The sequence below is a fragment of the Salvia miltiorrhiza genome, chromosome 8 (genome assembly GCF_028751815.1).
Source record: "Salvia miltiorrhiza cultivar Shanhuang (shh) chromosome 8, IMPLAD_Smil_shh, whole genome shotgun sequence".
In the NCBI taxonomy this organism is placed as follows: domain Eukaryota; kingdom Viridiplantae; phylum Streptophyta; class Magnoliopsida; order Lamiales; family Lamiaceae; genus Salvia; species Salvia miltiorrhiza.
Window position 1 is genome coordinate 34,002,669 of NC_080394.1, and position 27,906 is coordinate 34,030,574.

At 38.1% G+C, this 27,906-nt stretch overlaps 4 protein-coding genes across 4 annotated transcripts; all 4 read left to right on the top strand.

Annotated features, from left to right (window-relative positions):
• The first annotated feature begins 5,359 nt into the window (after positions 1-5,359).
• On the top strand, positions 5,360-6,577 carry LOC130997856 (thaumatin-like protein 1b). The gene is made up of 2 exons (XM_057923283.1): positions 5,360-5,477; positions 5,790-6,577. The coding sequence occupies exons 1-2, from the start codon at positions 5,372-5,374 to the stop codon at positions 6,449-6,451; spliced, it is 768 nt and encodes a 255-aa protein (XP_057779266.1). The 5' UTR covers positions 5,360-5,371; the 3' UTR covers positions 6,452-6,577.
• Positions 6,578-10,034: 3,457 nt separating this feature from the next.
• On the top strand, positions 10,035-11,756 carry LOC130997852 (UDP-glycosyltransferase 73C4-like). Its single transcript, XM_057923280.1, has one exon. It carries the CDS (start codon positions 10,103-10,105, stop codon positions 11,612-11,614), a length of 1,512 nt encoding a protein of 503 aa, XP_057779263.1. The 5' UTR covers positions 10,035-10,102; the 3' UTR covers positions 11,615-11,756.
• Positions 11,757-19,497: 7,741 nt separating this feature from the next.
• On the top strand, positions 19,498-20,715 carry LOC130997855 (thaumatin-like protein 1b). Its single transcript, XM_057923282.1, has 2 exons — positions 19,498-19,615; positions 19,928-20,715. The coding sequence occupies exons 1-2, from the start codon at positions 19,510-19,512 to the stop codon at positions 20,587-20,589; spliced, it is 768 nt and encodes a 255-aa protein (XP_057779265.1). The 5' UTR covers positions 19,498-19,509; the 3' UTR covers positions 20,590-20,715.
• A 3,458-nt stretch (positions 20,716-24,173) lies between these two features.
• On the top strand, positions 24,174-25,895 carry LOC130997853 (UDP-glycosyltransferase 73C4-like). Its single transcript, XM_057923281.1, has one exon. It carries the CDS (start codon positions 24,242-24,244, stop codon positions 25,751-25,753), a length of 1,512 nt encoding a protein of 503 aa, XP_057779264.1. The 5' UTR covers positions 24,174-24,241; the 3' UTR covers positions 25,754-25,895.
• Positions 25,896-27,906: the final 2,011 nt, after the last annotated feature.

The window sequence follows — 27,906 nt, forward strand, 5'->3', positions numbered from 1 at the left end:
CATTTCGTATATTTTAGGCATTTTTTTTATTAAAAGACAAGCACAATAATAATAATAATAATAAACAACATTTTCATAAATTATATAATTTTGAATAACACAATTAACCTTAAATTAAATCTATATGAGGGAATATAACAAGCAAATCAATTTTTGTAAAACAAGACTCTTTTATAATTAGGAATATATATATATATATAGGGGATGGCTAAAATAAGTACATTTCTTAAGATATAAAATAAAAATAATTTTCAGTCCTTAGATCATCAAGATCTACGGTTGATTCATCATCCTGTTGGATGAATTCATGGTCTTGAGTTTGAATCTCAAAGGTAGCAAAAATTTATTTTTCGCAATTCATACATTTATACAGCAAATTCATACGTGTTCTACATAATTAAATTCATACATTTTTCCTAATTCTTACTCCCTCCGTCCTATTATTCATGGCTCAAAACTTTTCGGCACGAGTATTTAGGAGAGTTAAAGTAGTTGTAAAAGTAGTAGGGACCACAAGATTAAGCTATTTCTTTCTACTATTTTAATCCTTAACCCACTTCCTTAATAAAGTGATGTAATCAATAAAATAAACATGGAAACTGAAATTCATACTAAAAGGCCGATTAAACTGAAATGAAAAGTTGGCGGCTAAACAGAATTAAAAAAAGGCGGCAGAACACAACAATCTTAATGCAACCAAATTTCATATATGAGCCAAAAAAGGCGGCAGTACACCAAATTCATTTCCCTCTACAATTTCAGACAACAACTTTCTCTTTAAATAGAGAGTCATTCTACATACTACCATTACATCCAAAAAAAAAAAAATGAGGAGGAAAGATTTGACAATTGAAGAAAGGGCTGCTCTTATTCAGTTCTTGATCATCGACAGCAAGAATGGTAAGCCACGACGAGGTAAAATGAAGGTTGCCGAACTCAAGTTCGGCGTCTCTCGGCGAACCGTTTGTCGTCTTTGGGCTGATGCAAAGCAAAAACAGATTCAAGATCATTTTATAAGTTCACAAAGTAGGAAAATATGTAGACCAAGGAGAAAAAGAGTACAAATTGATCTATAGTTAATTGCAAGCATTGAGTTATCTAAAAGATCAACCATACGAAGATTGGCTAGTGACATAAACTGCAGCAAGAGTACCGTAGGGAGGTGGATAGATCAGGGGCTGATCAAGGCTCATACAAGTGCTATAAAACCTGACCTTACAGCCCCAAATAAGCTATTACGGTTGAGGTTTTGCTTAGAGAATATTGAGTATGATAGGCTGCTAGATAAATTGAAGTTCAAGAGCATGCACAACACTATCATATCGATGAAAAGTGGTTCTACATCACCAAAGCTTCTCACAGATTCTATTTAACTCCAGCAGAGGCTGAGCCACATAAAAGTTTCAAGAGTAAAAAGTTCATAAAAAAGGTGATGTTCGTGTGTGCTGTGTGTCGAGCAATATTTGGTGATGATGGGAGTGTTCTTTTTTATGGGAAGATATGAATCTTCCCTTTAACAGAAATGGTACCATCAAAGAGGTCAAGTAAGAATAGGGAAGCATGGACACTTGAGCAAAAGCCAATCGAGAGCATAACAAAACAAGTAATGAAAGAGTGTTTCATCAAGCAGGTATGGCCGGAACAGAATCCTTAGTGTATGAATTCTGCATTTATGATGATTTTTTTTTTAAATATGAGCATGTTCTTATCATTTCAGCAATGAAATCACCTATTAAACCCTAGGTCTCTTGCATACAGCCACAAGATTACAGTTTCAAATCAGCACACATTCACCAAAAACATAGAAGATCTCACCCAAAACAAGGCAGGAAGCAGTATGGCGAGTAGTCTATGGTGGCCTTTGGATGCCGTGAGCCACCACTCGTCGGATTTCCCTCCTAATTCTTCCGTTTTGGCCCCTGATTCCTCCGATTTGACCCCTGATTTTGCCTCTAAATCTTTCAACTTGGCATCGGATTCCTTGCTCAGAAAAACCGATGCCCATGATTCGTAACAGAGAATATCAGTATGTTGACCTAAATCAGAGGACTGAGTAAATGAGAGAGGTAAGGAGGGGGTTTCATACTTTCTGAGCCTTGCAGGACAACGGCGGCGATAGATCGGAGGTCGGAGCGGAGGGGATGGACTCTGCTCGCACCTAAGCTCTCCTTCATCTTCAACCTCAGATGCACCGAGCTACTACTCCTGGGAGGCCGCCGTCAATGCCTCCGACATGGAGAACATGAAGTACACAGGCGACGGATCGTCAATGAAGCCAAGTGAATCTTCAGTATCGGGGATGAACTCATCGCTTAGATACTCCTTCCAAGGGAAGGAACGCTTCATCATTGCGATTAAGGGCAGCAAGAGAGGCGGTAGAGGGCGGCACAATTTAGGGTTTCAGCCACATGAGGGCTGCGCATATGAGAGAGAAAGAGAGCATAGAGCGGCGGAGTGAATTGGGGGGGGGGGGGTTGGGTAGATTTAGGGTTTGTAATTTACTTTAAATAGTCAACTTAATTAAGTTAATAGTTCCCTAATTATGGCTCAAAAAGGAAACGAGCTAAGTAGCTTGGGACGGCTAAAAAAGGAATACGTACGAGCTATGAATAATGGGACGGAGGGAGTATTTCTTATTATAAGAGGTGCTCTCACAGTAGCCCTTCCCTATATATATATATATATATATATATATATATTTAATAACATAAAATATAAAACTAAAAATTTGGGAGGGGGCTTCAGCCTCTCCCCCCCAGCCCCCTAGATCCGCCCCTGCTCACTGGTAGATTTGAGGATTTCATCTTCATTTATATAAACATATATTTGTTGTTACATTTTCCTTTTTATATTATTCGTATTTTATCTGATTTTTAATTAGTTTTAAGCTATTTAAATATGAACTATTAATAATAATATAGTTTAAAATTTTAAGGGGAAAAGGTGCAGATTGACCCCCGAAGTAGTAGCCCCAATAGCGTATAACCCCTCTTGCTCACTGTGTGTGCAACTAAACCTCTGAACTCCGAGAAAAGGGTGCAAATCCCCCCCTTTGACCTAACGCCGTTAAGTGTCCGTTAACGTTTGGGTTTAATTGCACCCTCTACTTCGGGGGTGGATCTGCACCTCCAATAATTGTTTTAAATTGTACAATTTTAGAATTTTCTCTTGATTCTCTTCCACCTCCAATAATTGGATCTCGCATTATTCATCTACATTTTGGTATCCAACGTCGGATAAATATACCTCTCTTCCAATAAATAAAATAAATAAACCATGTCCTTTTCAAGTTTATATGTAGGGCAGTCCTTATTTATAGTGTTTAGGTGGTTTTAGGGCAGTCCTCAAAGACCAAATGCTAACTCTATTAATATATGTGCAGATTATAAAGTAATTGATTTTTTATAACATGGCTGGAAGCCTGGACCTTCAGTTAAACTGGTTCAATTAGCTAGTTAGAATTAATTAAAGCCACTAGTTAAATCAATTGGATTATTCGTCCAGTTGTACTACTAGCACAGATTAAAAGCATAATTCAAGATGACAATTCATTACCACCTCCCTCCATAAAAAATATATATTAACACAAATTTTAATAAAATAGTTGATAAATTATTTCTTGATGAAAAAGTCCGACTATATATGTTAAAATGATGAATAATTGAGGTTGAATTATAAAGATTAAGTGGGGATCATACATTTTGTTTTTCGGTAAATAAGGATGTAAAGTTGAATTATAAGGATATAGTATTAAGTCATGTCTTAAAAAGAAAGTGATATATTCTATGTGGATGTCGAATAAAATAATTGTGCCACACTTTAACAGACAAAGAAGATAATTAATATATATATATATATATATTAATTATCTTCTTTGTCTGTATATATATATATATATATATATATATATATATATATATATATATATATATAGTGCACGGACATCATTCATCGAGATAATTTGCAAAAATAAGTATAGATAAATACAAAATTATGTTAAAAATTAATTCTCTTGTCCACTAAGGGGCGTTTACTTGCATGATTGATAAAATACATTATTGAATATTTGTATCCTTTCTTTCTTACTCTTTCAATGGGATAAAACTCAAAATGATTAAAATAATTAAGACTATTGAAATATCCCAAAGTTCCAATCCATCAAAATAAATAAAGAATCAAGACTAATTCTTCAAAATAAACAGAACCCAAGTACAATGAAAACTATCCATTCTTAAAATTTGGCAAAAAGTCCAATTTTTTCTTGGCAATTCAAACATTATTGCATTTGAAAAAACTATGCAAATCATAATAAATGTACAATTCCTTCGTCAATGAATTTGCAAAAAATGTACTCCACATTCAGCGGTCTTCTCCAAAAGGATAAATATATTTGTAAAATTTAAAATATGTTTATACCTAACATCCATTTTGTCGATAAATTGATAGAATGTTGAACTTTAATTAACTTTATATTTTTATATTAAATTCACCTCTCTCCATTAATTAATTTCATAATAATTGCATATGTATATATTAGATTCAATGAATTTGATTTAAATCCATTTATTGTTCTTAATAAATATGATACTTTCATTAATCAATAAAGTGTATATATACAAACACGTAGCTCATCCTCATATACATTTTTGGGTCATTCCTCATCAATGCCATCTACTAAATCATATTAGAAAATCAAATATTTAAGGGTTAATAGTGTTTTATGTTCCGAACTTTCGTTATTTTTTTTTTGATAAAATGTCTTGACATTTCACTCTCTCTTCTAAAACATCTTAAACTTTCAACAATTTTTATAAAATGTCCCGAACTTTTAGCGTTTTTCTATAAAATATTTCAAATTTTCGTTTTCTCCTAAAAAACCCCGAACTTTCAATATTTTCTATAAAATATTCCGTTTCACAAAATTCAGTGGCTGAAAGATGACTCTTCTCATAATGTTTGCAGTCAAGTTCTGAATCTTATATTACTAAGTTGATAATTTGAGACTTCTCTTGGGAAATGAGTCATCTTTCCGTCACAAGATTTTGTATTGCGGGACATTTATAGAAAACGACGAAAGTTCAGAGCTTTTTAGGGGGAAAAAACAAAGTTTGGGATATTTTATGGACACTGTTGAAAGTTCAGATTTTTTAAAAGAAAATAAAAGTTGGGGACATTTTATAGAAAATGCTGAAAGTTTGGAGTTTTTTAAGAGAAAATAAAAGTTTGGAACATTTTACGGAAAACGTTGAAAATTCGGGACATAAAATATTATTAACCCAATATTTAATGTAGGATCTTCAAATCAGGTCGGATTTAACACGAATTGAATATACATATTTTTATAAAGCCTTCACCGATGCACACTATATATATGTCATATTACTTCATTCAAATTCAACAACAAATCAAGTTCAAGACATCTCCCATGGAAATTAAGATCTTGACTTCCCTTCTTCTAGCGATATGCTGTTTTTCATGTAAATCATTATTTCTCTATCCTTGATTTCTATTTATTTATTTTCTAACGCAAGGAAAAATCTACTACAGTACTATTTTTCGTATTCTCATATACAAACTTTGTTTATATGCAACAAGCCAAATCACATTAGACTTGTTCACTATGAGCCTAAATAATTTTTTTTGAGGGAAAGTAATGAACTTACTTGTTTTACGTACCGATTAATTAAATGATATAGAATTTCTATTTATTATTATGCCCTTTTCATACTAGGTGGTTTTCCTCTCCAAATTTCGAATATAAAATTAAAATCATCTAAAACTTGTGGCAGGGGCTGATGCAGCTGTATTCACTGTGAGAAACAACTGCAGATTTCCAATATGGCCAGCAGCTCTAACCGGAACCGGTTCGCCAGTCCTAACCGGGTTCGAGCTACAACCGCGGGCTTCAAGAGACCTCACCATCCCGGCTCCATGGTCGGGTCGAATCTGGGGCCGGTTCCAATGCTCCAAGTCGGGGCGGTTCACATGCGCAAGCGGCGATTGCAACTCGGGCCGAGTCGAATGCAACGGCGCCGGCGGCACACCTCCCGTAACCCTAGTGGAATTCACGCTGGCAGGAGACGGAGGCAAAGACTTCTACGACGTGAGCCTCGTGGACGGATTTAATCTTCCCGTGAGGGTGAGCCCCTCCGGAGGAAACTGCCCGTCGACGGGCTGCCCGGCTGATATGAATATGAGCTGCCCCAGTGAACTGAGCGTGAGAGGGGCGGGTGGCGCGGTGGTTGGGTGCAAGAGCGCGTGTCTTGCATTCAAGCAGCCGCAGTATTGTTGCACGGGCGCGTATAGTAGTCCGGCGACGTGCAAGCCGACGAGCTACTCGCAGATATTCAAGTCGCGATGCCCGCAGGCTTATAGCTACGCTTACGATGATAGAACCAGCACCTTTACGTGCCCAACCGGGAACAATTATGTCGTTACATTCTGCCCTTAAATCAACTTGCTCCGAATAAGGTGCTCATGTTTCAAGTGTTAAATTACCCATGTCAAATGAAACAAACAAGAATATTATTAAAGTTAAATCTATGTTTAAGAAGAATTTTCATCAATCATCTCGAAGAATTATCTATTTTACAAAAGATATATAAAAAAGTGAAAAATAATTGTTGCACGCCCTTAGAAATTAATACTCCCTCCGTCTACGAAATGAGTACCCATATTTTCTTTTTCGTCCGTCCACGAAATGAGTACCCATTTCCCTTTTTGGCAAGTGTACCCCACACATCTCTTTAATTAATATACTAAAAAAATGGGACCCTTAAACTATTAACACTACCCTCCATATATTTTTTAAAACCCGTGCCGTTCACAAATGAGTACTCATTTCGTGGACGGATGGAGTAACACTTAGGAGCCGGTATAGAGACCTCTATTAGCAAGAAATCTCCTTTCAAAGGTGTTTGGAGTCAAACCGAGTGAAAGTGATCCGAGTTTGTACCTATACTATCTAGCCTTATTTTTTACGAGTTTTTTAGAAAACCTTCTCCCTCCCCCGCCCCCACCCTCCTTTAGGTGCTAGTGGCTGTCTTCCCCTTGAATATATGCCCAAAGTTTTCAGTTTGTAATCTTTTATTTTATTTTAATTATTTAATACATTATTTTCATCAAAAAATAACACCAACGAAAAATAATTATAGATTTTATTAATTTTATCTTGGCGGTCAGACGGTGGTGCAGTCTTAACGCATTAATCTTTAGGATCGATCAGTCCATTTTTTTTAAAATCTTTTTCTATCTAAATTGGGATTAGTCAAATTCTTTTGTTTTGAACATTGACTTTTTTATTTTTTAAATACTAGCATCGAGTTGGAGAAGATCTCATTCGCTGAACCAATATACTGATCATGTATTATTGTGTATGTTTTTTAGTCCACGTAACAATATTTCTTTTTATTACTCCATCCGTCCTCACATTTGGATATGGAGATTAAGAGTATGAAATTAGTAGATAAATTGAGTTGCTAGAAATTATTTAAATATTATTTTAAAAGTAGATATAAAGAGAGAATACAATTCTTTTAATTATTTGTCAGAAAATGAATGAAACATTTGTAATGAGATATGTTTAGGGATGGCAACGGGCCGGATCTGGACCGGGTCTGGCCAATACCAGATCCAGATCCGTTTTCATATACCAGATCCAGATCCGGATCCAGATCCGCGGATCTGAAAATTTTAGATCCAGATCCGTCAGATCCGCGGATCCGCGGGTCCAGATCCATGGATCTACTATTTTCAAATTAAATTCAAAAATAAATTCACAAAGTCAACAATATTTAACACTTGGTGGAATCATCTTCAAGTATATTTACATTCACAAGTTGATCAACAAACTCTTCTTCATTCAACTTATTTTCACTCGCCTACAAAACAAAACAAATCATAAATCACTTATTTTCACACTCCTACAAAAACAGTCATAATCACGACTAACACAATTACTACTCATATATGTAATTACATGGCCTGCAATTCCAAGATCATATCTTAAAAAAGTCCAGATGCACATTTTTTCATTTGAAAAATTAAAAAGCATATTTACACTTACAAGGGTACAAAAAATAAAACGTCTATTAACCCAAAACTATCAAATTCAATAACATGTGATCTTGACTTCCACTTGTGATACAAAAACTATATTCATTATTCAGAGCAGTGCATTATTGAGTTTTTGTTTTCCTAAACATTTTTAATTAATCATAGTATAATATTGGATTGAGAATTTTGGTAAAAACAATGTCAAGATCGTTTACATTAATTTAAGGGAAAAAATAGCTCTGGTTCCTCACTGATATTTTCGCCAAGTTTAAGACAAACAATTCATAAATTTCGAATATAAATCAATTCAAATCAGAATCAAAATTTCAGTCATAAACATGCTCAAAATCAAAATCTAACCTTTGATTCAGAGCATCCTGTGGGAGACAAACTCATGGCTGAACGACGTCGGCGCCGCGGCGGTGGAGTCTGGCGGCGAACGAATTGTAGAAGGAGACCGGCAATGGGAGTTCGTGCGGCTGGAGTAGCACAAACTGGAGAAGGCGACCGGCGATGGGAGTTCGTGCGGTTGGGCGGACGAAGTGTGCTGCACTGCTGCTGCTGTTCCGTATTTCTTCGGCGGCGGGCGGGCGAGCGAAGTGGAGAAGGCGACCGACGATGGGAGTTCGTGCGGCTGGGCGGACGAAGTGTGCTACACTGCTGCTGCTGTTCCCTATTTCTCCGGTGGCGGGCGGGCGAGCGAAGTGGAGAAGGCGACCGGCGATGGAGGTGAGGCGGCGTGACTGAGGCCGAGAAGGAGATGGCCGATGGAAGATGGGAGTGAGGCGGCGCATGAGTGAAGTTGAAGAACCGAGAGGGGAGAGAGAGATGAATTAGAAATTAGGTTTTCGAAGTTATTCTATTTTTTTTTAAATTTTTAATATATCTAATATTATAAATAAAATAAATATAAAAAATAAATAATAAAATTTGAATTAAATCGGATCCACGGGTCGGATCTGGGTCGGATCCGGATCTCAAATGTCAAGATCCAGATCCAGATCCGTTTTAGAAAATGAGATCCAGATCCGCGGATCCAAAAAATTGAGATCCAGATCCGTAAAATCGGATCTGGATCCACGGATCTGGACCGGGTCCAGGATCCATTGCCATCCCTAGATATGTTATTATAAAAAATGGGACATTTGTAATGGGACGTAGAAAGTATCAATATTAATAGTCTATATTTTAAAAATTATATATATCTAGTACATAAAATATCATGAATTTATTTGTGTTCACTTGTTAATTAAATCTCGTATGTGACAATAAAATCTTGTGTGATTCTCCATTTTAATTTGTGTAGCATGTTATATATGCTGCACAAATGTCGACCACATGCATCTAGAATTCGTGTTGGGTGAGTGAGATAAACTTTCAAAGCATGGGTCCGAACCGAAGTCTCATACCCTTATTTGACAAATAGTTAACGTGCACGTCAGTACCTGCAGCATCAACTCGAAGCTTCTCTGCATCAGTTTCTCGCTATAACTTGTCTGTCACATTCATCAATCAAGAATTACTGTCTTTTGCTTCGGAAAGAGAATTAAGTAATTGAATTCATTATTTATTGTTTGGTTTGGATAATGAGATAATCATTACCCTTACTTGAGAGTAACTTAATCACCTAATTTGTTACCCCTCAAAATAGAGGGGAAACAAAAGAAAGAGAATCTCTTACTAATGATTCATTTCCATTGTTAAACCAAATACTCAATAAAAATAATGGTTATTGTTATCATTCCACTCCTTTATTTAATTTCAATATTCACTTTTCATTCATCTACTTGAACCAAACGAGCACTTAATGTGAACCACCAGTAGTGTTTCATCCACATGCATCAGTTTCATAGTTGATACCACAAGAAAAAGTTGCGTGACAGCCTAACTATATCCTTCAATCTGCTGGTGTATACTCTTACATCATCACACACACTTCCAACTTAGAAACTTCCAAGCTTCCGGTATTTATCCCACTACTCCAAATTAATCACCATAAACCAAACTAATTAAGCCATCTCTCTCTCTCAGAGATAGTTCAACTACAATGTCGGCCAATGGCAAACCGCCTCATTTCGTCCTGTTCCCGTTCATGGCGCAAGGCCATCTGATTCCCGCGGTGGATTTGGCCAAGCTTCTGGCGAAGCACGGAGTCGACGTCTCGATTCTCGTCACTCCAAAGAACGGCAGCAGAGTAAATAAAACGGTGGAGCGCGCAATCGCCTCCGGATTGAGCATCCGCATCTTCCACCTGAGGCTGCCCTGCGCCGAGGCCGGCCTGCCCGAGGGCTGCGAACATTTTGACGCGCTGCCGTCGAAGCATTACATGGTGAACTTCTTCAAGGCAACCGGCATGCTGCGGGAGCAGGTCCAGGATTTGCTCGTCCAACTCAATCCTACTTGTTTGATAGCCGATATGAGTTTTCCATGGGCCACGGAAATGGCTCGCCAACTGGGAATCCCTCGCCTCGAGTTTCACGGCACCTGCTGCTTTTCTCTCACGTGCATGAACGTCTTGCGGGCCTCCAAGCTTCTAGAAGATGTAGCTACTGATACAGAGTATTTCGTTGTGCCGGATTTGCCTCATCGTATCGAGCTCACCAAAGTTCAGCTCAGGGGCTCCGTTGAAGATTTGTCGCCGGAATTGGTTGAGTTCCGGCGCCAGCTCATCAACTCCGAGGGCGGCTCGGCCGGAACGGTGGCCAACACTTTTCAAGAGCTGGAGACTGAATATGTCCGGAAATACGCTAATCTCCGAGGCAATAAGGTCTGGTGCATCGGACCAGTTTCGCTCTGCAACGTGGAGGATTCCGACAAGGAGGAGAGAGGCAACACGGCGGCGATTGGCGGACACGACTGCTTGAAATGGCTTGACTCGCACGCCCCCGGCTCTGTCATCTACGTCTGCCTAGGGAGCATATCGCGCGTGGCCGCCGCGCAGCTGATAGAGATGGGATTAGGCCTAGAAGCTTCCAACCGCCCCTTCGTTTGGGTGATCAGGCAAGCCTCCGACGAGTTCGTGTCGTGGCTGACGGAGGAGAAATTCGAGCAGCGGATCGGAGGGAGGGGGCTCTTGATCCGGGGGTGGGCGCCGCAGGTGCTGATCCTGTCCCACCCATCGGTGGGAGGGTTTCTAACGCACTGCGGGTGGAACTCGACTCTCGAGGGCGTGAGCGCCGGCGTGCCGATGATCACGTGGCCCGTGTTCGCGGAGCAGTTCTGCAACGAGAAGTTCATCGTGAACGTGATCAAAACTGGGGTGAGAGTAGGCGTGGAGATTCCGGTGGTGCTAGGGATGGACGATGGTGCTGCGGTGCAGGTGAGGAGCGATGATGTGAAGATGGCGATTGATGAGTTGATGGAGGGAGGAGAGGAAGGGGCGGAGAGGAGAGAGAGGGCACGGAAGCTTGGAGAGGCGGCCAAGAGGGCGGTGGAGGAAGGAGGCTCGTCGCAGCTAAACATGACGCAGCTTATACAAGATATGGTAGTGCTCAAGGCCAAGTATGTAGACAAATCTGCAGATGCTACAAAGATAGATGAGATTTCTTCTCCAATTTGAAGTCCAGTGAAGTAGAAGAAATGCTGTCCTTCCTACAAATTCTGGAATTTGCTTGTTCATTCAAATTCCTTTATTTTATTTTATTTTCTCTTTTTTTAAATGCCTTGTGAATATTATTAAGAGTAAATATCACTTTATGTCCCATCGTTTGGCCGAATTATCGATTATGTCCCAACTTATCGATAATATCTAATCGATACCCAACCTAACAACATTTTTTCAATTGTGTCCCCTAAAAATTTTCCGGCGCCCAGAAGATGATGTGGAACGCCGGAAACTGTGACGTGGATTTATTAAAACAGTTGGAATTTCAAACATTATTAAACTTTTTAAAAACAAAAATACAAATACTTATGTGGCAACAACGCAGGAGCCGAGTTCACTCATGCAGTCGCCGCTTCCGTCACCGTCTCCGGCCTCCTCGGGCCGAGCTACATGAATATCGAGTCTTCGTTGTTCCCGATCAACACCGGCGTCCACAGTTACGAAGGAATCTCAAAGCCTCTGTTGGCGGTGCAAGTCACGGAGCTCGACGACGGCATCTTCATCGGCTGCGCCGCTAACCACGTCGCCGTGGACGGTATTCCACTTCAACAAAGAAGAGTTAAGTCAATTGAAGGCTAAAGCCAATTCCGAAGCCGGCACTGACAAAATATCTACTCTTCAAGCACTCATGGCGCATCTATGGCGGAGCACGATGCGCTCTCAAGCAGCTAACAACGATCCAACTACTCGCGCTTCGATAATCCTCATTGGCGCAAGAGCGAGGGTGTCGTCTTTGCCGGATGGATATTTTGGGAACGCGTTCGGTGCTGCTTCGCTGTCGATCAGCGAGGGCGAGATATTGCAGAAATTAGGTTTGGGCGCCGCCGCGCTCAGGATAAATGAGGTGATTTCTCAAACTCGTTAGTTTTGTTTTAGTGCCACATATATACTTTTTTTTTAAAGTTTATTATAGCTGGCAAATCCAACTGTTTTAATAAATCCACGTCACAGTTTCCGGCGTTCCACATCATCTTCCGGGCGCCGGAAAATTTTTAGGGGACACAATTGAAAAAATGTTGTTAGGTTGGGTACCGATTAGATATTATCGATAAGTTGAGACATAATCGATAATTCGGCCAAACGATGGGACATAAAGTGATATTTACCCTATTATTAATTACTTTAGTTGTTTTATAGTAATATATATAAATTATGATTTTACTACTATATTCTTTATTCACATTTTTGTCTTTTTCTCGATTCTCCACTGCCTCTATCTCGGATCACAGATGGGATCCTCTGTCCCATAATATTGTGTGTACCATGTATATCACTCTTCATTTCTTTGTTTTATAAAAATAAAAATTATTATTATATTATAAACTCTAATTAGTATTTATCATTGAAAAATTAAAATTTAAAAAATTATATACCCTAACTTTGAATTAATAAACCCAAATAATCTATTATTAATTCAAATAAATATATAAAAATAATTATAAACCCTAAATGGATGAGTGAACCCTTGTTAATTATCTTTATATTATATAAAAGCATAATAAATTAAAATTGAATAAAAAATAATTTAAAAATTTAAAGAAATGAAGAGTGGTACACGTGGTACACACTATATTTTGGGACAGAGGATCCCATTTGCTCGGATCAGCAACGCCGCCGCATTTTGTTTTTTTTCTCTAGCGTCATCGCCGCCTCTCAAATTTTGTAACTATTTTTAGGATTTTGTGAAAATCATGTAAAATTTAATTTTGAAAAAATACATTGTTACACCATTTTGATTTTGTATAGTAGCGAAAAGTGTGTATAAATACACAATACAATTGGTCACAATAACTATATACTCCCTCCGTCCCAGCTTTTTGTATCCACTTTTAATAGTATTTACTACTAAAAGTGGATACAAAAAGCTGGGACGGAGGGAGTATTATTTTCGTAATTTTATTTATATGGATATAATTTCTTTTTACTCTATAGTTTTGGTTAAAATAGGATGTTGCCTCTAGGAGGAATATAGTTTATGTACTATATAATGCACAACTTTGAAAGGACAAATATTCTTTCACTAGTTTCTTTTTGGCAAAACACATTTATACGTTCTTATTACACCTATGCATATTTTCGTTAGGTTTTTGTACAAACTTATTGTTTTAATATAGATTTTTGTACTTTTATTTTCTCTTTTGTTGGATCCTTATTTATTGAATGTAATAAGTCTGTTAGTTTCTCAATCATTTTCTTCGTTGACATGAAAAGTAGTCTTGCTGCCTTAGTACAAAATGGAATGACTTACTAGCAGTGGCGAAGCTAGGAATTTTGTTCGGGGGATTGAATTTTTATGGGGTTCGGGGGCGATAGCCCCTGTTTTTTTAGACATTCCATACATTTTAGATATTTCTTTTTATCAAAATAGAAGCATAAGAGTAATAATAAAGAACAACATTTTCATAGATTATATAATTTCAATACATTACAAATTTTTTTAGGACATTTCGTATATTTTAGGCATTTTTTTTATTAAAAGACAAGCACAATAATAATAATAATAAACAACATTTTCATAAATTATATAATTTTGAATAACACAATTAACCTTAAATTAAATCTATATGAGGGAATATAACAAGCAAATCAATTTTTGTAAAACAAGACTCTTTTATAATTAGGAATATATATATATATATATATATATATATATATATATATATATATATATATATATATATAGGGGATGGCTAAAATAAGTACATTTCTTAAGATATAAAATAAAAATAATTTTCAGTCCTTAGATCATCAAGATCTACGGTTGATTCATCATCCTGTTGGATGAATTCATGGTCTTGAGTTTGAATCTCAAAGGTAGCAAAAATTTATTTTTCGCAATTCATACATTTATACAGCAAATTCATACGTGTTCTACATAATTAAATTCATACATTTTTCCTAATTCTTACTCCCTCCGTCCTATTATTCATGGCTCAAAACTTTTCGGCACGAGTATTTAGGAGAGTTAAAGTAGTTGTAAAAGTAGTAGGGACCACAAGATTAAGCTATTTCTTTCTACTATTTTAATCCTTAACCCACTTCCTTAATAAAGTGATGTAATCAATAAAATAAACATGGAAAACTGAAATTCATACTAAAAGGCCGATTAAACTGAAATGAAAAGTTGGCGGCTAAACAGAATTAAAAAAAGGCGGCAGAACACAACAATCTTAATGCAACCAAATTTCATATATGAGCCAAAAAAGGCGGCAGTACACCAAATTCATTTCCCTCTACAATTTCAGACAACAACTTTCTCTTTAAATAGAGAGTCATTCTACATACTACCATTACATCCAAAAAAAAAAAAATGAGGAGGAAAGATTTGACAATTGAAGAAAGGGCTGCTCTTATTCAGTTCTTGATCATCGACAGCAAGAATGGTAAGCCACGACGAGGTAAAATGAAGGTTGCCGAACTCAAGTTCGGCGTCTCTCGGCGAACCGTTTGTCGTCTTTGGGCTGATGCAAAGCAAAAACAGATTCAAGATCATTTTATAAGTTCACAAAGTAGGAAAATATGTAGACCAAGGAGAAAAAGAGTACAAATTGATCTATAGTTAATTGCAAGCATTGAGTTATCTAAAAGATCAACCATACGAAGATTGGCTAGTGACATAAACTGCAGCAAGAGTACCGTAGGGAGGTGGATAGATCAGGGGCTGATCAAGGCTCATACAAGTGCTATAAAACCTGACCTTACAGCCCCAAATAAGCTATTACGGTTGAGGTTTTGCTTAGAGAATATTGAGTATGATAGGCTGCTAGATAAATTGAAGTTCAAGAGCATGCACAACACTATCATATCGATGAAAAGTGGTTCTACATCACCAAAGCTTCTCACAGATTCTATTTAACTCCAGCAGAGGCTGAGCCACATAAAAGTTTCAAGAGTAAAAAGTTCATAAAAAAGGTGATGTTCGTGTGTGCTGTGTGTCGAGCAATATTTGGTGATGATGGGAGTGTTCTTTTTTATGGGAAGATATGAATCTTCCCTTTAACAGAAATGGTACCATCAAAGAGGTCAAGTAAGAATAGGGAAGCATGGACACTTGAGCAAAAGCCAATCGAGAGCATAACAAAACAAGTAATGAAAGAGTGTTTCATCAAGCAGGTATGGCCGGAACAGAATCCTTAGTGTATGAATTCTGCATTTATGATGATTTTTTTTTTAAATATGAGCATGTTCTTATCATTTCAGCAATGAAATCACCTATTAAACCCTAGGTCTCTTGCATACAGCCACAAGATTACAGTTTCAAATCAGCACACATTCACCAAAAACATAGAAGATCTCACCCAAAACAAGGCAGGAAGCAGTATGGCGAGTAGTCTATGGTGGCCTTTGGATGCCGTGAGCCACCACTCGTCGGATTTCCCTCCTAATTCTTCCGTTTTGGCCCCTGATTCCTCCGATTTGACCCCTGATTTTGCCTCTAAATCTTTCAACTTGGCATCGGATTCCTTGCTCAGAAAAACCGATGCCCATGATTCGTAACAGAGAATATCAGTATGTTGACCTAAATCAGAGGACTGAGTAAATGAGAGAGGTAAGGAGGGGGTTTCATACTTTCTGAGCCTTGCAGGACAACGGCGGCGATAGATCGGAGGTCGGAGCGGAGGGGATGGACTCTGCTCGCACCTAAGCTCTCCTTCATCTTCAACCTCAGATGCACCGAGCTACTACTCCTGGGAGGCCGCCGTCAATGCCTCCGACATGGAGAACATGAAGTACACAGGCGACGGATCGTCAATGAAGCCAAGTGAATCTTCAGTATCGGGGATGAACTCATCGCTTAGATACTCCTTCCAAGGGAAGGAACGCTTCATCATTGCGATTAAGGGCAGCAAGAGAGGCGGTAGAGGGCGGCACAATTTAGGGTTTCAGCCACATGAGGGCTGCGCATATGAGAGAGAAAGAGAGCATAGAGCGGCGGAGTGAATTGGGGGGGGGGGGGGTTGGGTAGATTTAGGGTTTGTAATTTACTTTAAATAGTCAACTTAATTAAGTTAATAGTTCCCTAATTATGGCTCAAAAAGGAAACGAGCTAAGTAGCTTGGGACGGCTAAAAAAGGAATACGTACGAGCTATGAATAATGGGACGGAGGGAGTATTTCTTATTATAAGAGGTGCTCTCACAGTAGCCCTTCCCTATATATATATATATATATATATATATTTAATAACATAAAATATAAAACTAAAAATTTGGGAGGGGGCTTCAGCCTCTCCCCCCCAGCCCCCTAGATCCGCCCCTGCTCACTGGTAGATTTGAGGATTTCATCTTCATTTATATAAACATATATTTGTTGTTACATTTTCCTTTTTATATTATTCGTATTTTATCTGATTTTTAATTAGTTTTAAGCTATTTAAATATGAACTATTAATAATAATATAGTTTAAAATTTTAAGGGGAAAAGGTGCAGATTGACCCCCGAAGTAGTAGCCCCAATAGCGTATAACCCCTCTTGCTCACTGTGTGTGCAACTAAACCTCTGAACTCCGAGAAAAGGGTGCAAATCCCCCCCTTTGACCTAACGCCGTTAAGTGTCCGTTAACGTTTGGGTTTAATTGCACCCTCTACTTCGGGGGTGGATCTGCACCTCCAATAATTGTTTTAAATTGTACAATTTTAGAATTTTCTCTTGATTCTCTTCCACCTCCAATAATTGGATCTCGCATTATTCATCTACATTTTGGTATCCAACGTCGGATAAATATACCTCTCTTCCAATAAATAAAATAAATAAACCATGTCCTTTTCAAGTTTATATGTAGGGCAGTCCTTATTTATAGTGTTTAGGTGGTTTTAGGGCAGTCCTCAAAGACCAAATGCTAACTCTATTAATATATGTGCAGATTATAAAGTAATTGATTTTTTATAACATGGCTGGAAGCCTGGACCTTCAGTTAAACTGGTTCAATTAGCTAGTTAGAATTAATTAAAGCCACTAGTTAAATCAATTGGATTATTCGTCCAGTTGTACTACTAGCACAGATTAAAAGCATAATTCAAGATGACAATTCATTACCACCTCCCTCCATAAAAAATATATATTAACACAAATTTTAATAAAATAGTTGATAAATTATTTCTTGATGAAAAAGTCCGACTATATATGTTAAAATGATGAATAATTGAGGTTGAATTATAAAGATTAAGTGGGGATCATACATTTTGTTTTTCGGTAAATAAGGATGTAAAGTTGAATTATAAGGATATAGTATTAAGTCATGTCTTAAAAAGAAAGTGATATATTCTATGTGGATGTCGAATAAAATAATTGTGCCACACTTTAACAGACAAAGAAGATAATTAATATATATATATATATATATTAATTATCTTCTTTGTCTGTATATATATATATATATATATATATATATATATATATATATATATATATATAGTGCACGGACATCATTCATCGAGATAATTTGCAAAAATAAGTATAGATAAATACAAAATTATGTTAAAAATTAATTCTCTTGTCCACTAAGGGGCGTTTACTTGCATGATTGATAAAATACATTATTGAATATTTGTATCCTTTCTTTCTTACTCTTTCAATGGGATAAAACTCAAAATGATTAAAATAATTAAGACTATTGAAATATCCCAAAGTTCCAATCCATCAAAATAAATAAAGAATCAAGACTAATTCTTCAAAATAAACAGAACCCAAGTACAATGAAAACTATCCATTCTTAAAATTTGGCAAAAAGTCCAATTTTTTCTTGGCAATTCAAACATTATTGCATTTGAAAAAACTATGCAAATCATAATAAATGTACAATTCCTTCGTCAATGAATTTGCAAAAAATGTACTCCACATTCAGCGGTCTTCTCCAAAAGGATAAATATATTTGTAAAATTTAAAATATGTTTATACCTAACATCCATTTTGTCGATAAATTGATAGAATGTTGAACTTTAATTAACTTTATATTTTTATATTAAATTCACCTCTCTCCATTAATTAATTTCATAATAATTGCATATGTATATATTAGATTCAATGAATTTGATTTAAATCCATTTATTGTTCTTAATAAATATGATACTTTCATTAATCAATAAAGTGTATATATACAAACACGTAGCTCATCCTCATATACATTTTTGGGTCATTCCTCATCAATGCCATCTACTAAATCATATTAGAAAATCAAATATTTAAGGGTTAATAGTGTTTTATGTTCCGAACTTTCGTTATTTTTTTTTGATAAAATGTCTTGACATTTCACTCTCTCTTCTAAAACATCTTAAACTTTCAACAATTTTTATAAAATGTCCCGAACTTTTAGCGTTTTTCTATAAAATATTTCAAATTTTCGTTTTCTCCTAAAAAACCCCGAACTTTCAATATTTTCTATAAAATATTCCGTTTCACAAAATTCAGTGGCTGAAAGATGACTCTTCTCATAATGTTTGCAGTCAAGTTCTGAATCTTATATTACTAAGTTGATAATTTGAGACTTCTCTTGGGAAATGAGTCATCTTTCCGTCACAAGATTTTGTATTGCGGGACATTTATAGAAAACGACGAAAGTTCAGAGCTTTTTAGGGGGAAAAAACAAAGTTTGGGATATTTTATGGACACTGTTGAAAGTTCAGATTTTTTAAAAGAAAATAAAAGTTGGGGACATTTTATAGAAAATGCTGAAAGTTTGGAGTTTTTTAAGAGAAAATAAAAGTTTGGAACATTTTACGGAAAACGTTGAAAATTCGGGACATAAAATATTATTAACCCAATATTTAATGTAGGATCTTCAAATCAGGTCGGATTTAACACGAATTGAATATACATATTTTTATAAAGCCTTCACCGATGCACACTATATATATGTCATATTACTTCATTCAAATTCAACAACAAATCAAGTTCAAGACATCTCCCATGGAAATTAAGATCTTGACTTCCCTTCTTCTAGCGATATGCTGTTTTTCATGTAAATCATTATTTCTCTATCCTTGATTTCTATTTATTTATTTTCTAACGCAAGGAAAAATCTACTACAGTACTATTTTTCGTATTCTCATATACAAACTTTGTTTATATGCAACAAGCCAAATCACATTAGACTTGTTCACTATGAGCCTAAATAATTTTTTTTGAGGGAAAGTAATGAACTTACTTGTTTTACGTACCGATTAATTAAATGATATAGAATTTCTATTTATTATTATGCCCTTTTCATACTAGGTGGTTTTCCTCTCCAAATTTCGAATATAAAATTAAAATCATCTAAAACTTGTGGCAGGGGCTGATGCAGCTGTATTCACTGTGAGAAACAACTGCAGATTTCCAATATGGCCAGCAGCTCTAACCGGAACCGGTTCGCCAGTCCTAACCGGGTTCGAGCTACAACCGCGGGCTTCAAGAGACCTCACCATCCCGGCTCCATGGTCGGGTCGAATCTGGGGCCGGTTCCAATGCTCCAAGTCGGGGCGGTTCACATGCGCAAGCGGCGATTGCAACTCGGGCCGAGTCGAATGCAACGGCGCCGGCGGCACACCTCCCGTAACCCTAGTGGAATTCACGCTGGCAGGAGACGGAGGCAAAGACTTCTACGACGTGAGCCTCGTGGACGGATTTAATCTTCCCGTGAGGGTGAGCCCCTCCGGAGGAAACTGCCCGTCGACGGGCTGCCCGGCTGATATGAATATGAGCTGCCCCAGTGAACTGAGCGTGAGAGGGGCGGGTGGCGCGGTGGTTGGGTGCAAGAGCGCGTGTCTTGCATTCAAGCAGCCGCAGTATTGTTGCACGGGCGCGTATAGTAGTCCGGCGACGTGCAAGCCGACGAGCTACTCGCAGATATTCAAGTCGCGATGCCCGCAGGCTTATAGCTACGCTTACGATGATAGAACCAGCACCTTTACGTGCCCAACCGGGAACAATTATGTCGTTACATTCTGCCCTTAAATCAACTTGCTCCGAATAAGGTGCTCATGTTTCAAGTGTTAAATTACCCATGTCAAATGAAACAAACAAGAATATTATTAAAGTTAAATCTATGTTTAAGAAGAATTTTCATCAATCATCTCGAAGAATTATCTATTTTACAAAAGATATATAAAAAAGTGAAAAATAATTGTTGCACGCCCTTAGAAATTAATACTCCCTCCGTCTACGAAATGAGTACCCATATTTTCTTTTTCGTCCGTCCACGAAATGAGTACCCATTTCCCTTTTTGGCAAGTGTACCCCACACATCTCTTTAATTAATATACTAAAAAAATGGGACCCTTAAACTATTAACACTACCCTCCATATATTTTTTAAAACCCGTGCCGTTCACAAATGAGTACTCATTTCGTGGACGGATGGAGTAACACTTAGGAGCCGGTATAGAGACCTCTATTAGCAAGAAATCTCCTTTCAAAGGTGTTTGGAGTCAAACCGAGTGAAAGTGATCCGAGTTTGTACCTATACTATCTAGCCTTATTTTTTACGAGTTTTTTAGAAAACCTTCTCCCTCCCCCGCCCCCACCCTCCTTTAGGTGCTAGTGGCTGTCTTCCCCTTGAATATATGCCCAAAGTTTTCAGTTTGTAATCTTTTATTTTATTTTAATTATTTAATACATTATTTTCATCAAAAAATAACACCAACGAAAAATAATTATAGATTTTATTAATTTTATCTTGGCGGTCAGACGGTGGTGCAGTCTTAACGCATTAATCTTTAGGATCGATCAGTCCATTTTTTTTAAAATCTTTTTCTATCTAAATTGGGATTAGTCAAATTCTTTTGTTTTGAACATTGACTTTTTTATTTTTTAAATACTAGCATCGAGTTGGAGAAGATCTCATTCGCTGAACCAATATACTGATCATGTATTATTGTGTATGTTTTTTAGTCCACGTAACAATATTTCTTTTTATTACTCCATCCGTCCTCACATTTGGATATGGAGATTAAGAGTATGAAATTAGTAGATAAATTGAGTTGCTAGAAATTATTTAAATATTATTTTAAAAGTAGATATAAAGAGAGAATACAATTCTTTTAATTATTTGTCAGAAAATGAATGAAACATTTGTAATGAGATATGTTTAGGGATGGCAACGGGCCGGATCTGGACCGGGTCTGGCCAATACCAGATCCAGATCCGTTTTCATATACCAGATCCAGATCCGGATCCAGATCCGCGGATCTGAAAATTTTAGATCCAGATCCGTCAGATCCGCGGATCCGCGGGTCCAGATCCATGGATCTACTATTTTCAAATTAAATTCAAAAATAAATTCACAAAGTCAACAATATTTAACACTTGGTGGAATCATCTTCAAGTATATTTACATTCACAAGTTGATCAACAAACTCTTCTTCATTCAACTTATTTTCACTCGCCTACAAAAACAAAACAAATCATAAATCACTTATTTTCACACTCCTACAAAAACAGTCATAATCACGACTAACACAATTACTACTCATATATGTAATTACATGGCCTGCAATTCCAAGATCATATCTTAAAAAAGTCCAGATGCACATTTTTTCATTTGAAAAATTAAAAAGCATATTTACACTTACAAGGGTACAAAAAATAAAACGTCTATTAACCCAAAACTATCAAATTCAATAACATGTGATCTTGACTTCCACTTGTGATACAAAAACTATATTCATTATTCAGAGCAGTGCATTATTGAGTTTTTGTTTTCCTAAACATTTTTAATTAATCATAGTATAATATTGGATTGAGAATTTTGGTAAAAACAATGTCAAGATCGTTTACATTAATTTAAGGGAAAAAATAGCTCTGGTTCCTCACTGATATTTTCGCCAAGTTTAAGACAAACAATTCATAAATTTCGAATATAAATCAATTCAAATCAGAATCAAAATTTCAGTCATAAACATGCTCAAAATCAAAATCTAACCTTTGATTCAGAGCATCCTGTGGGAGACAAACTCATGGCTGAACGACGTCGGCGCCGCGGCGGTGGAGTCTGGCGGCGAACGAATTGTAGAAGGAGACCGGCAATGGGAGTTCGTGCGGCTGGAGTAGCACAAACTGGAGAAGGCGACCGGCGATGGGAGTTCGTGCGGTTGGGCGGACGAAGTGTGCTGCACTGCTGCTGCTGTTCCGTATTTCTTCGGCGGCGGGCGGGCGAGCGAAGTGGAGAAGGCGACCGACGATGGGAGTTCGTGCGGCTGGGCGGACGAAGTGTGCTACACTGCTGCTGCTGTTCCCTATTTCTCCGGTGGCGGGCGGGCGAGCGAAGTGGAGAAGGCGACCGGCGATGGAGGTGAGGCGGCGTGACTGAGGCCGAGAAGGAGATGGCCGATGGAAGATGGGAGTGAGGCGGCGCATGAGTGAAGTTGAAGAACCGAGAGGGGAGAGAGAGATGAATTAGAAATTAGGTTTTCGAAGTTATTCTATTTTTTTTTAAATTTTTAATATATCTAATATTATAAATAAAATAAATATAAAAAATAAATAATAAAATTTGAATTAAATCGGATCCACGGGTCGGATCTGGGTCGGATCCGGATCTCAAATGTCAAGATCCAGATCCAGATCCGTTTTAGAAAATGAGATCCAGATCCGCGGATCCAAAAAATTGAGATCCAGATCCGTAAAATCGGATCTGGATCCACGGATCTGGACCGGGTCCAGGATCCATTGCCATCCCTAGATATGTTATTATAAAAAATGGGACATTTGTAATGGGACGTAGAAAGTATCAATATTAATAGTCTATATTTTAAAAATTATATATATCTAGTACATAAAATATCATGAATTTATTTGTGTTCACTTGTTAATTAAATCTCGTATGTGACAATAAAATCTTGTGTGATTCTCCATTTTAATTTGTGTAGCATGTTATATATGCTGCACAAATGTCGACCACATGCATCTAGAATTCGTGTTGGGTGAGTGAGATAAACTTTCAAAGCATGGGTCCGAACCGAAGTCTCATACCCTTATTTGACAAATAGTTAACGTGCACGTCAGTACCTGCAGCATCAACTCGAAGCTTCTCTGCATCAGTTTCTCGCTATAACTTGTCTGTCACATTCATCAATCAAGAATTACTGTCTTTTGCTTCGGAAAGAGAATTAAGTAATTGAATTCATTATTTATTGTTTGGTTTGGATAATGAGATAATCATTACCCTTACTTGAGAGTAACTTAATCACCTAATTTGTTACCCCTCAAAATAGAGGGGAAACAAAAGAAAGAGAATCTCTTACTAATGATTCATTTCCATTGTTAAACCAAATACTCAATAAAAATAATGGTTATTGTTATCATTCCACTCCTTTATTTAATTTCAATATTCACTTTTCATTCATCTACTTGAACCAAACGAGCACTTAATGTGAACCACCAGTAGTGTTTCATCCACATGCATCAGTTTCATAGTTGATACCACAAGAAAAAGTTGCGTGACAGCCTAACTATATCCTTCAATCTGCTGGTGTATACTCTTACATCATCACACACACTTCCAACTTAGAAACTTCCAAGCTTCCGGTATTTATCCCACTACTCCAAATTAATCACCATAAACCAAACTAATTAAGCCATCTCTCTCTCTCAGAGATAGTTCAACTACAATGTCGGCCAATGGCAAACCGCCTCATTTCGTCCTGTTCCCGTTCATGGCGCAAGGCCATCTGATTCCCGCGGTGGATTTGGCCAAGCTTCTGGCGAAGCACGGAGTCGACGTCTCGATTCTCGTCACTCCAAAGAACGGCAGCAGAGTAAATAAAACGGTGGAGCGCGCAATCGCCTCCGGATTGAGCATCCGCATCTTCCACCTGAGGCTGCCCTGCGCCGAGGCCGGCCTGCCCGAGGGCTGCGAACATTTTGACGCGCTGCCGTCGAAGCATTACATGGTGAACTTCTTCAAGGCAACCGGCATGCTGCGGGAGCAGGTCCAGGATTTGCTCGTCCAACTCAATCCTACTTGTTTGATAGCCGATATGAGTTTTCCATGGGCCACGGAAATGGCTCGCCAACTGGGAATCCCTCGCCTCGAGTTTCACGGCACCTGCTGCTTTTCTCTCACGTGCATGAACGTCTTGCGGGCCTCCAAGCTTCTAGAAGATGTAGCTACTGATACAGAGTATTTCGTTGTGCCGGATTTGCCTCATCGTATCGAGCTCACCAAAGTTCAGCTCAGGGGCTCCGTTGAAGATTTGTCGCCGGAATTGGTTGAGTTCCGGCGCCAGCTCATCAACTCCGAGGGCGGCTCGGCCGGAACGGTGGCCAACACTTTTCAAGAGCTGGAGACTGAATATGTCCGGAAATACGCTAATCTCCGAGGCAATAAGGTCTGGTGCATCGGACCAGTTTCGCTCTGCAACGTGGAGGATTCCGACAAGGAGGAGAGAGGCAACACGGCGGCGATTGGCGGACACGACTGCTTGAAATGGCTTGACTCGCACGCCCCCGGCTCTGTCATCTACGTCTGCCTAGGGAGCATATCGCGCGTGGCCGCCGCGCAGCTGATAGAGATGGGATTAGGCCTAGAAGCTTCCAACCGCCCCTTCGTTTGGGTGATCAGGCAAGCCTCCGACGAGTTCGTGTCGTGGCTGACGGAGGAGAAATTCGAGCAGCGGATCGGAGGGAGGGGGCTCTTGATCCGGGGGTGGGCGCCGCAGGTGCTGATCCTGTCCCACCCATCGGTGGGAGGGTTTCTAACGCACTGCGGGTGGAACTCGACTCTCGAGGGCGTGAGCGCCGGCGTGCCGATGATCACGTGGCCCGTGTTCGCGGAGCAGTTCTGCAACGAGAAGTTCATCGTGAACGTGATCAAAACTGGGGTGAGAGTAGGCGTGGAGATTCCGGTGGTGCTAGGGATGGACGATGGTGCTGCGGTGCAGGTGAGGAGCGATGATGTGAAGATGGCGATTGATGAGTTGATGGAGGGAGGAGAGGAAGGGGCGGAGAGGAGAGAGAGGGCACGGAAGCTTGGAGAGGCGGCCAAGAGGGCGGTGGAGGAAGGAGGCTCGTCGCAGCTAAACATGACGCAGCTTATACAAGATATGGTAGTGCTCAAGGCCAAGTATGTAGACAAATCTGCAGATGCTACAAAGATAGATGAGATTTCTTCTCCAATTTGAAGTCCAGTGAAGTAGAAGAAATGCTGTCCTTCCTACAAATTCTGGAATTTGCTTGTTCATTCAAATTCCTTTATTTTATTTTATTTTCTCTTTTTTTAAATGCCTTGTGAATATTATTAAGAGTAAATATCACTTTATGTCCCATCGTTTGGCCGAATTATCGATTATGTCCCAACTTATCGATAATATCTAATCGATACCCAACCTAACAACATTTTTTCAATTGTGTCCCCTAAAAATTTTCCGGCGCCCAGAAGATGATGTGGAACGCCGGAAACTGTGACGTGGATTTATTAAAACAGTTGGAATTTCAAACATTATTAAACTTTTTAAAAACAAAAATACAAATACTTATGTGGCAACAACGCAGGAGCCGAGTTCACTCATGCAGTCGCCGCTTCCGTCACCGTCTCCGGCCTCCTCGGGCCGAGCTACATGAATATCGAGTCTTCGTTGTTCCCGATCAACACCGGCGTCCACAGTTACGAAGGAATCTCAAAGCCTCTGTTGGCGGTGCAAGTCACGGAGCTCGACGACGGCATCTTCATCGGCTGCGCCGCTAACCACGTCGCCGTGGACGGTATTCCACTTCAACAAAGAAGAGTTAAGTCAATTGAAGGCTAAAGCCAATTCCGAAGCCGGCACTGACAAAATATCTACTCTTCAAGCACTCATGGCGCATCTATGGCGGAGCACGATGCGCTCTCAAGCAGCTAACAACGATCCAACTACTCGCGCTTCGATAATCCTCATTGGCGCAAGAGCGAGGGTGTCGTCTTTGCCGGATGGATATTTTGGGAACGCGTTCGGTGCTGCTTCGCTGTCGATCAGCGAGGGCGAGATATTGCAGAAATTAGGTTTGGGCGCCGCCGCGCTCAGGATAAATGAGGTGATTTCTCAAACTCGTTAGTTTTGTTTTAGTGCCACATATATACTTTTTTTTAAAGTTTATTATAGCTGGCAAATCCAACTGTTTTAATAAATCCACGTCACAGTTTCCGGCGTTCCACATCATCTTCCGGGCGCCGGAAAATTTTTAGGGGACACAATTGAAAAAATGTTGTTAGGTTGGGTACCGATTAGATATTATCGATAAGTTGAGACATAATCGATAATTCGGCCAAACGATGGGACATAAAGTGATATTTACCCTATTATTAATTACTTTAGTTGTTTTATAGTAATATATATAAATTATGATTTTACTACTATATTCTTTATTCACATTTTTGTCTTTTTCTCGATTCTCCACTGCCTCTATCTCGGATCACAGATGGGATCCTCTGTCCCATAATATTGTGTGTACCATGTATATCACTCTTCATTTCTTTGTTTTATAAAAATAAAAATTATTATTATATTATAAACTCTAATTAGTATTTATCATTGAAAAATTAAAATTTAAAAAATTATATACCCTAACTTTGAATTAATAAACCCAAATAATCTATTATTAATTCAAATAAATATATAAAAATAATTATAAACCCTAAATGGATGAGTGAACCCTTGTTAATTATCTTTATATTATATAAAAGCATAATAAATTAAAATTGAATAAAAAATAATTTAAAAATTTAAAGAAATGAAGAGTGGTACACGTGGTACACACTATATTTTGGGACAGAGGATCCCATTTGCTCGGATCAGCAACGCCGCCGCATTTTGTTTTTTTTCTCTAGCGTCATCGCCGCCTCTCAAATTTTGTAACTATTTTTAGGATTTTGTGAAAATCATGTAAAATTTAATTTTGAAAAAATACATTGTTACACCATTTTGATTTTGTATAGTAGCGAAAAGTGTGTATAAATACACAATACAATTGGTCACAATAACTATATACTCCCTCCGTCCCAGCTTTTTGTATCCACTTTTAATAGTATTTACTACTAAAAGTGGATACAAAAAGCTGGGACGGAGGGAGTATTATTTTCGTAATTTTATTTATATGGATATAATTTCTTTTTACTCTATAGTTTTGGTTAAAATAGGATGTTGCCTCTAGGAGGAATATAGTTTATGTACTATATAATGCACAACTTTGAAAGGACAAATATTCTTTCACTAGTTTCTTTTTGGCAAAACACATTTATACGTTCTTATTACACCTATGCATATTTTCGTTAGGTTTTTGTACAAACTTATTGTTTTAA

Excerpts from the sequence above, each read along its gene's own strand:
- LOC130997852 (XM_057923280.1), top strand. The coding sequence starts at position 10,103 with ATGTCGGCCAATGGCAAACCGCCTCATTTCGTCCTGTTCCCGTTCATG.
- LOC130997853 (XM_057923281.1), top strand. The coding sequence starts at position 24,242 with ATGTCGGCCAATGGCAAACCGCCTCATTTCGTCCTGTTCCCGTTCATG.
- LOC130997856 (XM_057923283.1), top strand. The coding sequence starts at position 5,372 with ATGTCATATTACTTCATTCAAATTCAACAACAAATCAAGTTCAAGACA. Across the intron at positions 5,478-5,789 it reads AGCGATATGCTGTTTTTCAT|GGGCTGATGCAGCTGTATTC; the intron begins GTAAATCATTAT and ends AACTTGTGGCAG.
- LOC130997855 (XM_057923282.1), top strand. The coding sequence starts at position 19,510 with ATGTCATATTACTTCATTCAAATTCAACAACAAATCAAGTTCAAGACA. Across the intron at positions 19,616-19,927 it reads AGCGATATGCTGTTTTTCAT|GGGCTGATGCAGCTGTATTC; the intron begins GTAAATCATTAT and ends AACTTGTGGCAG.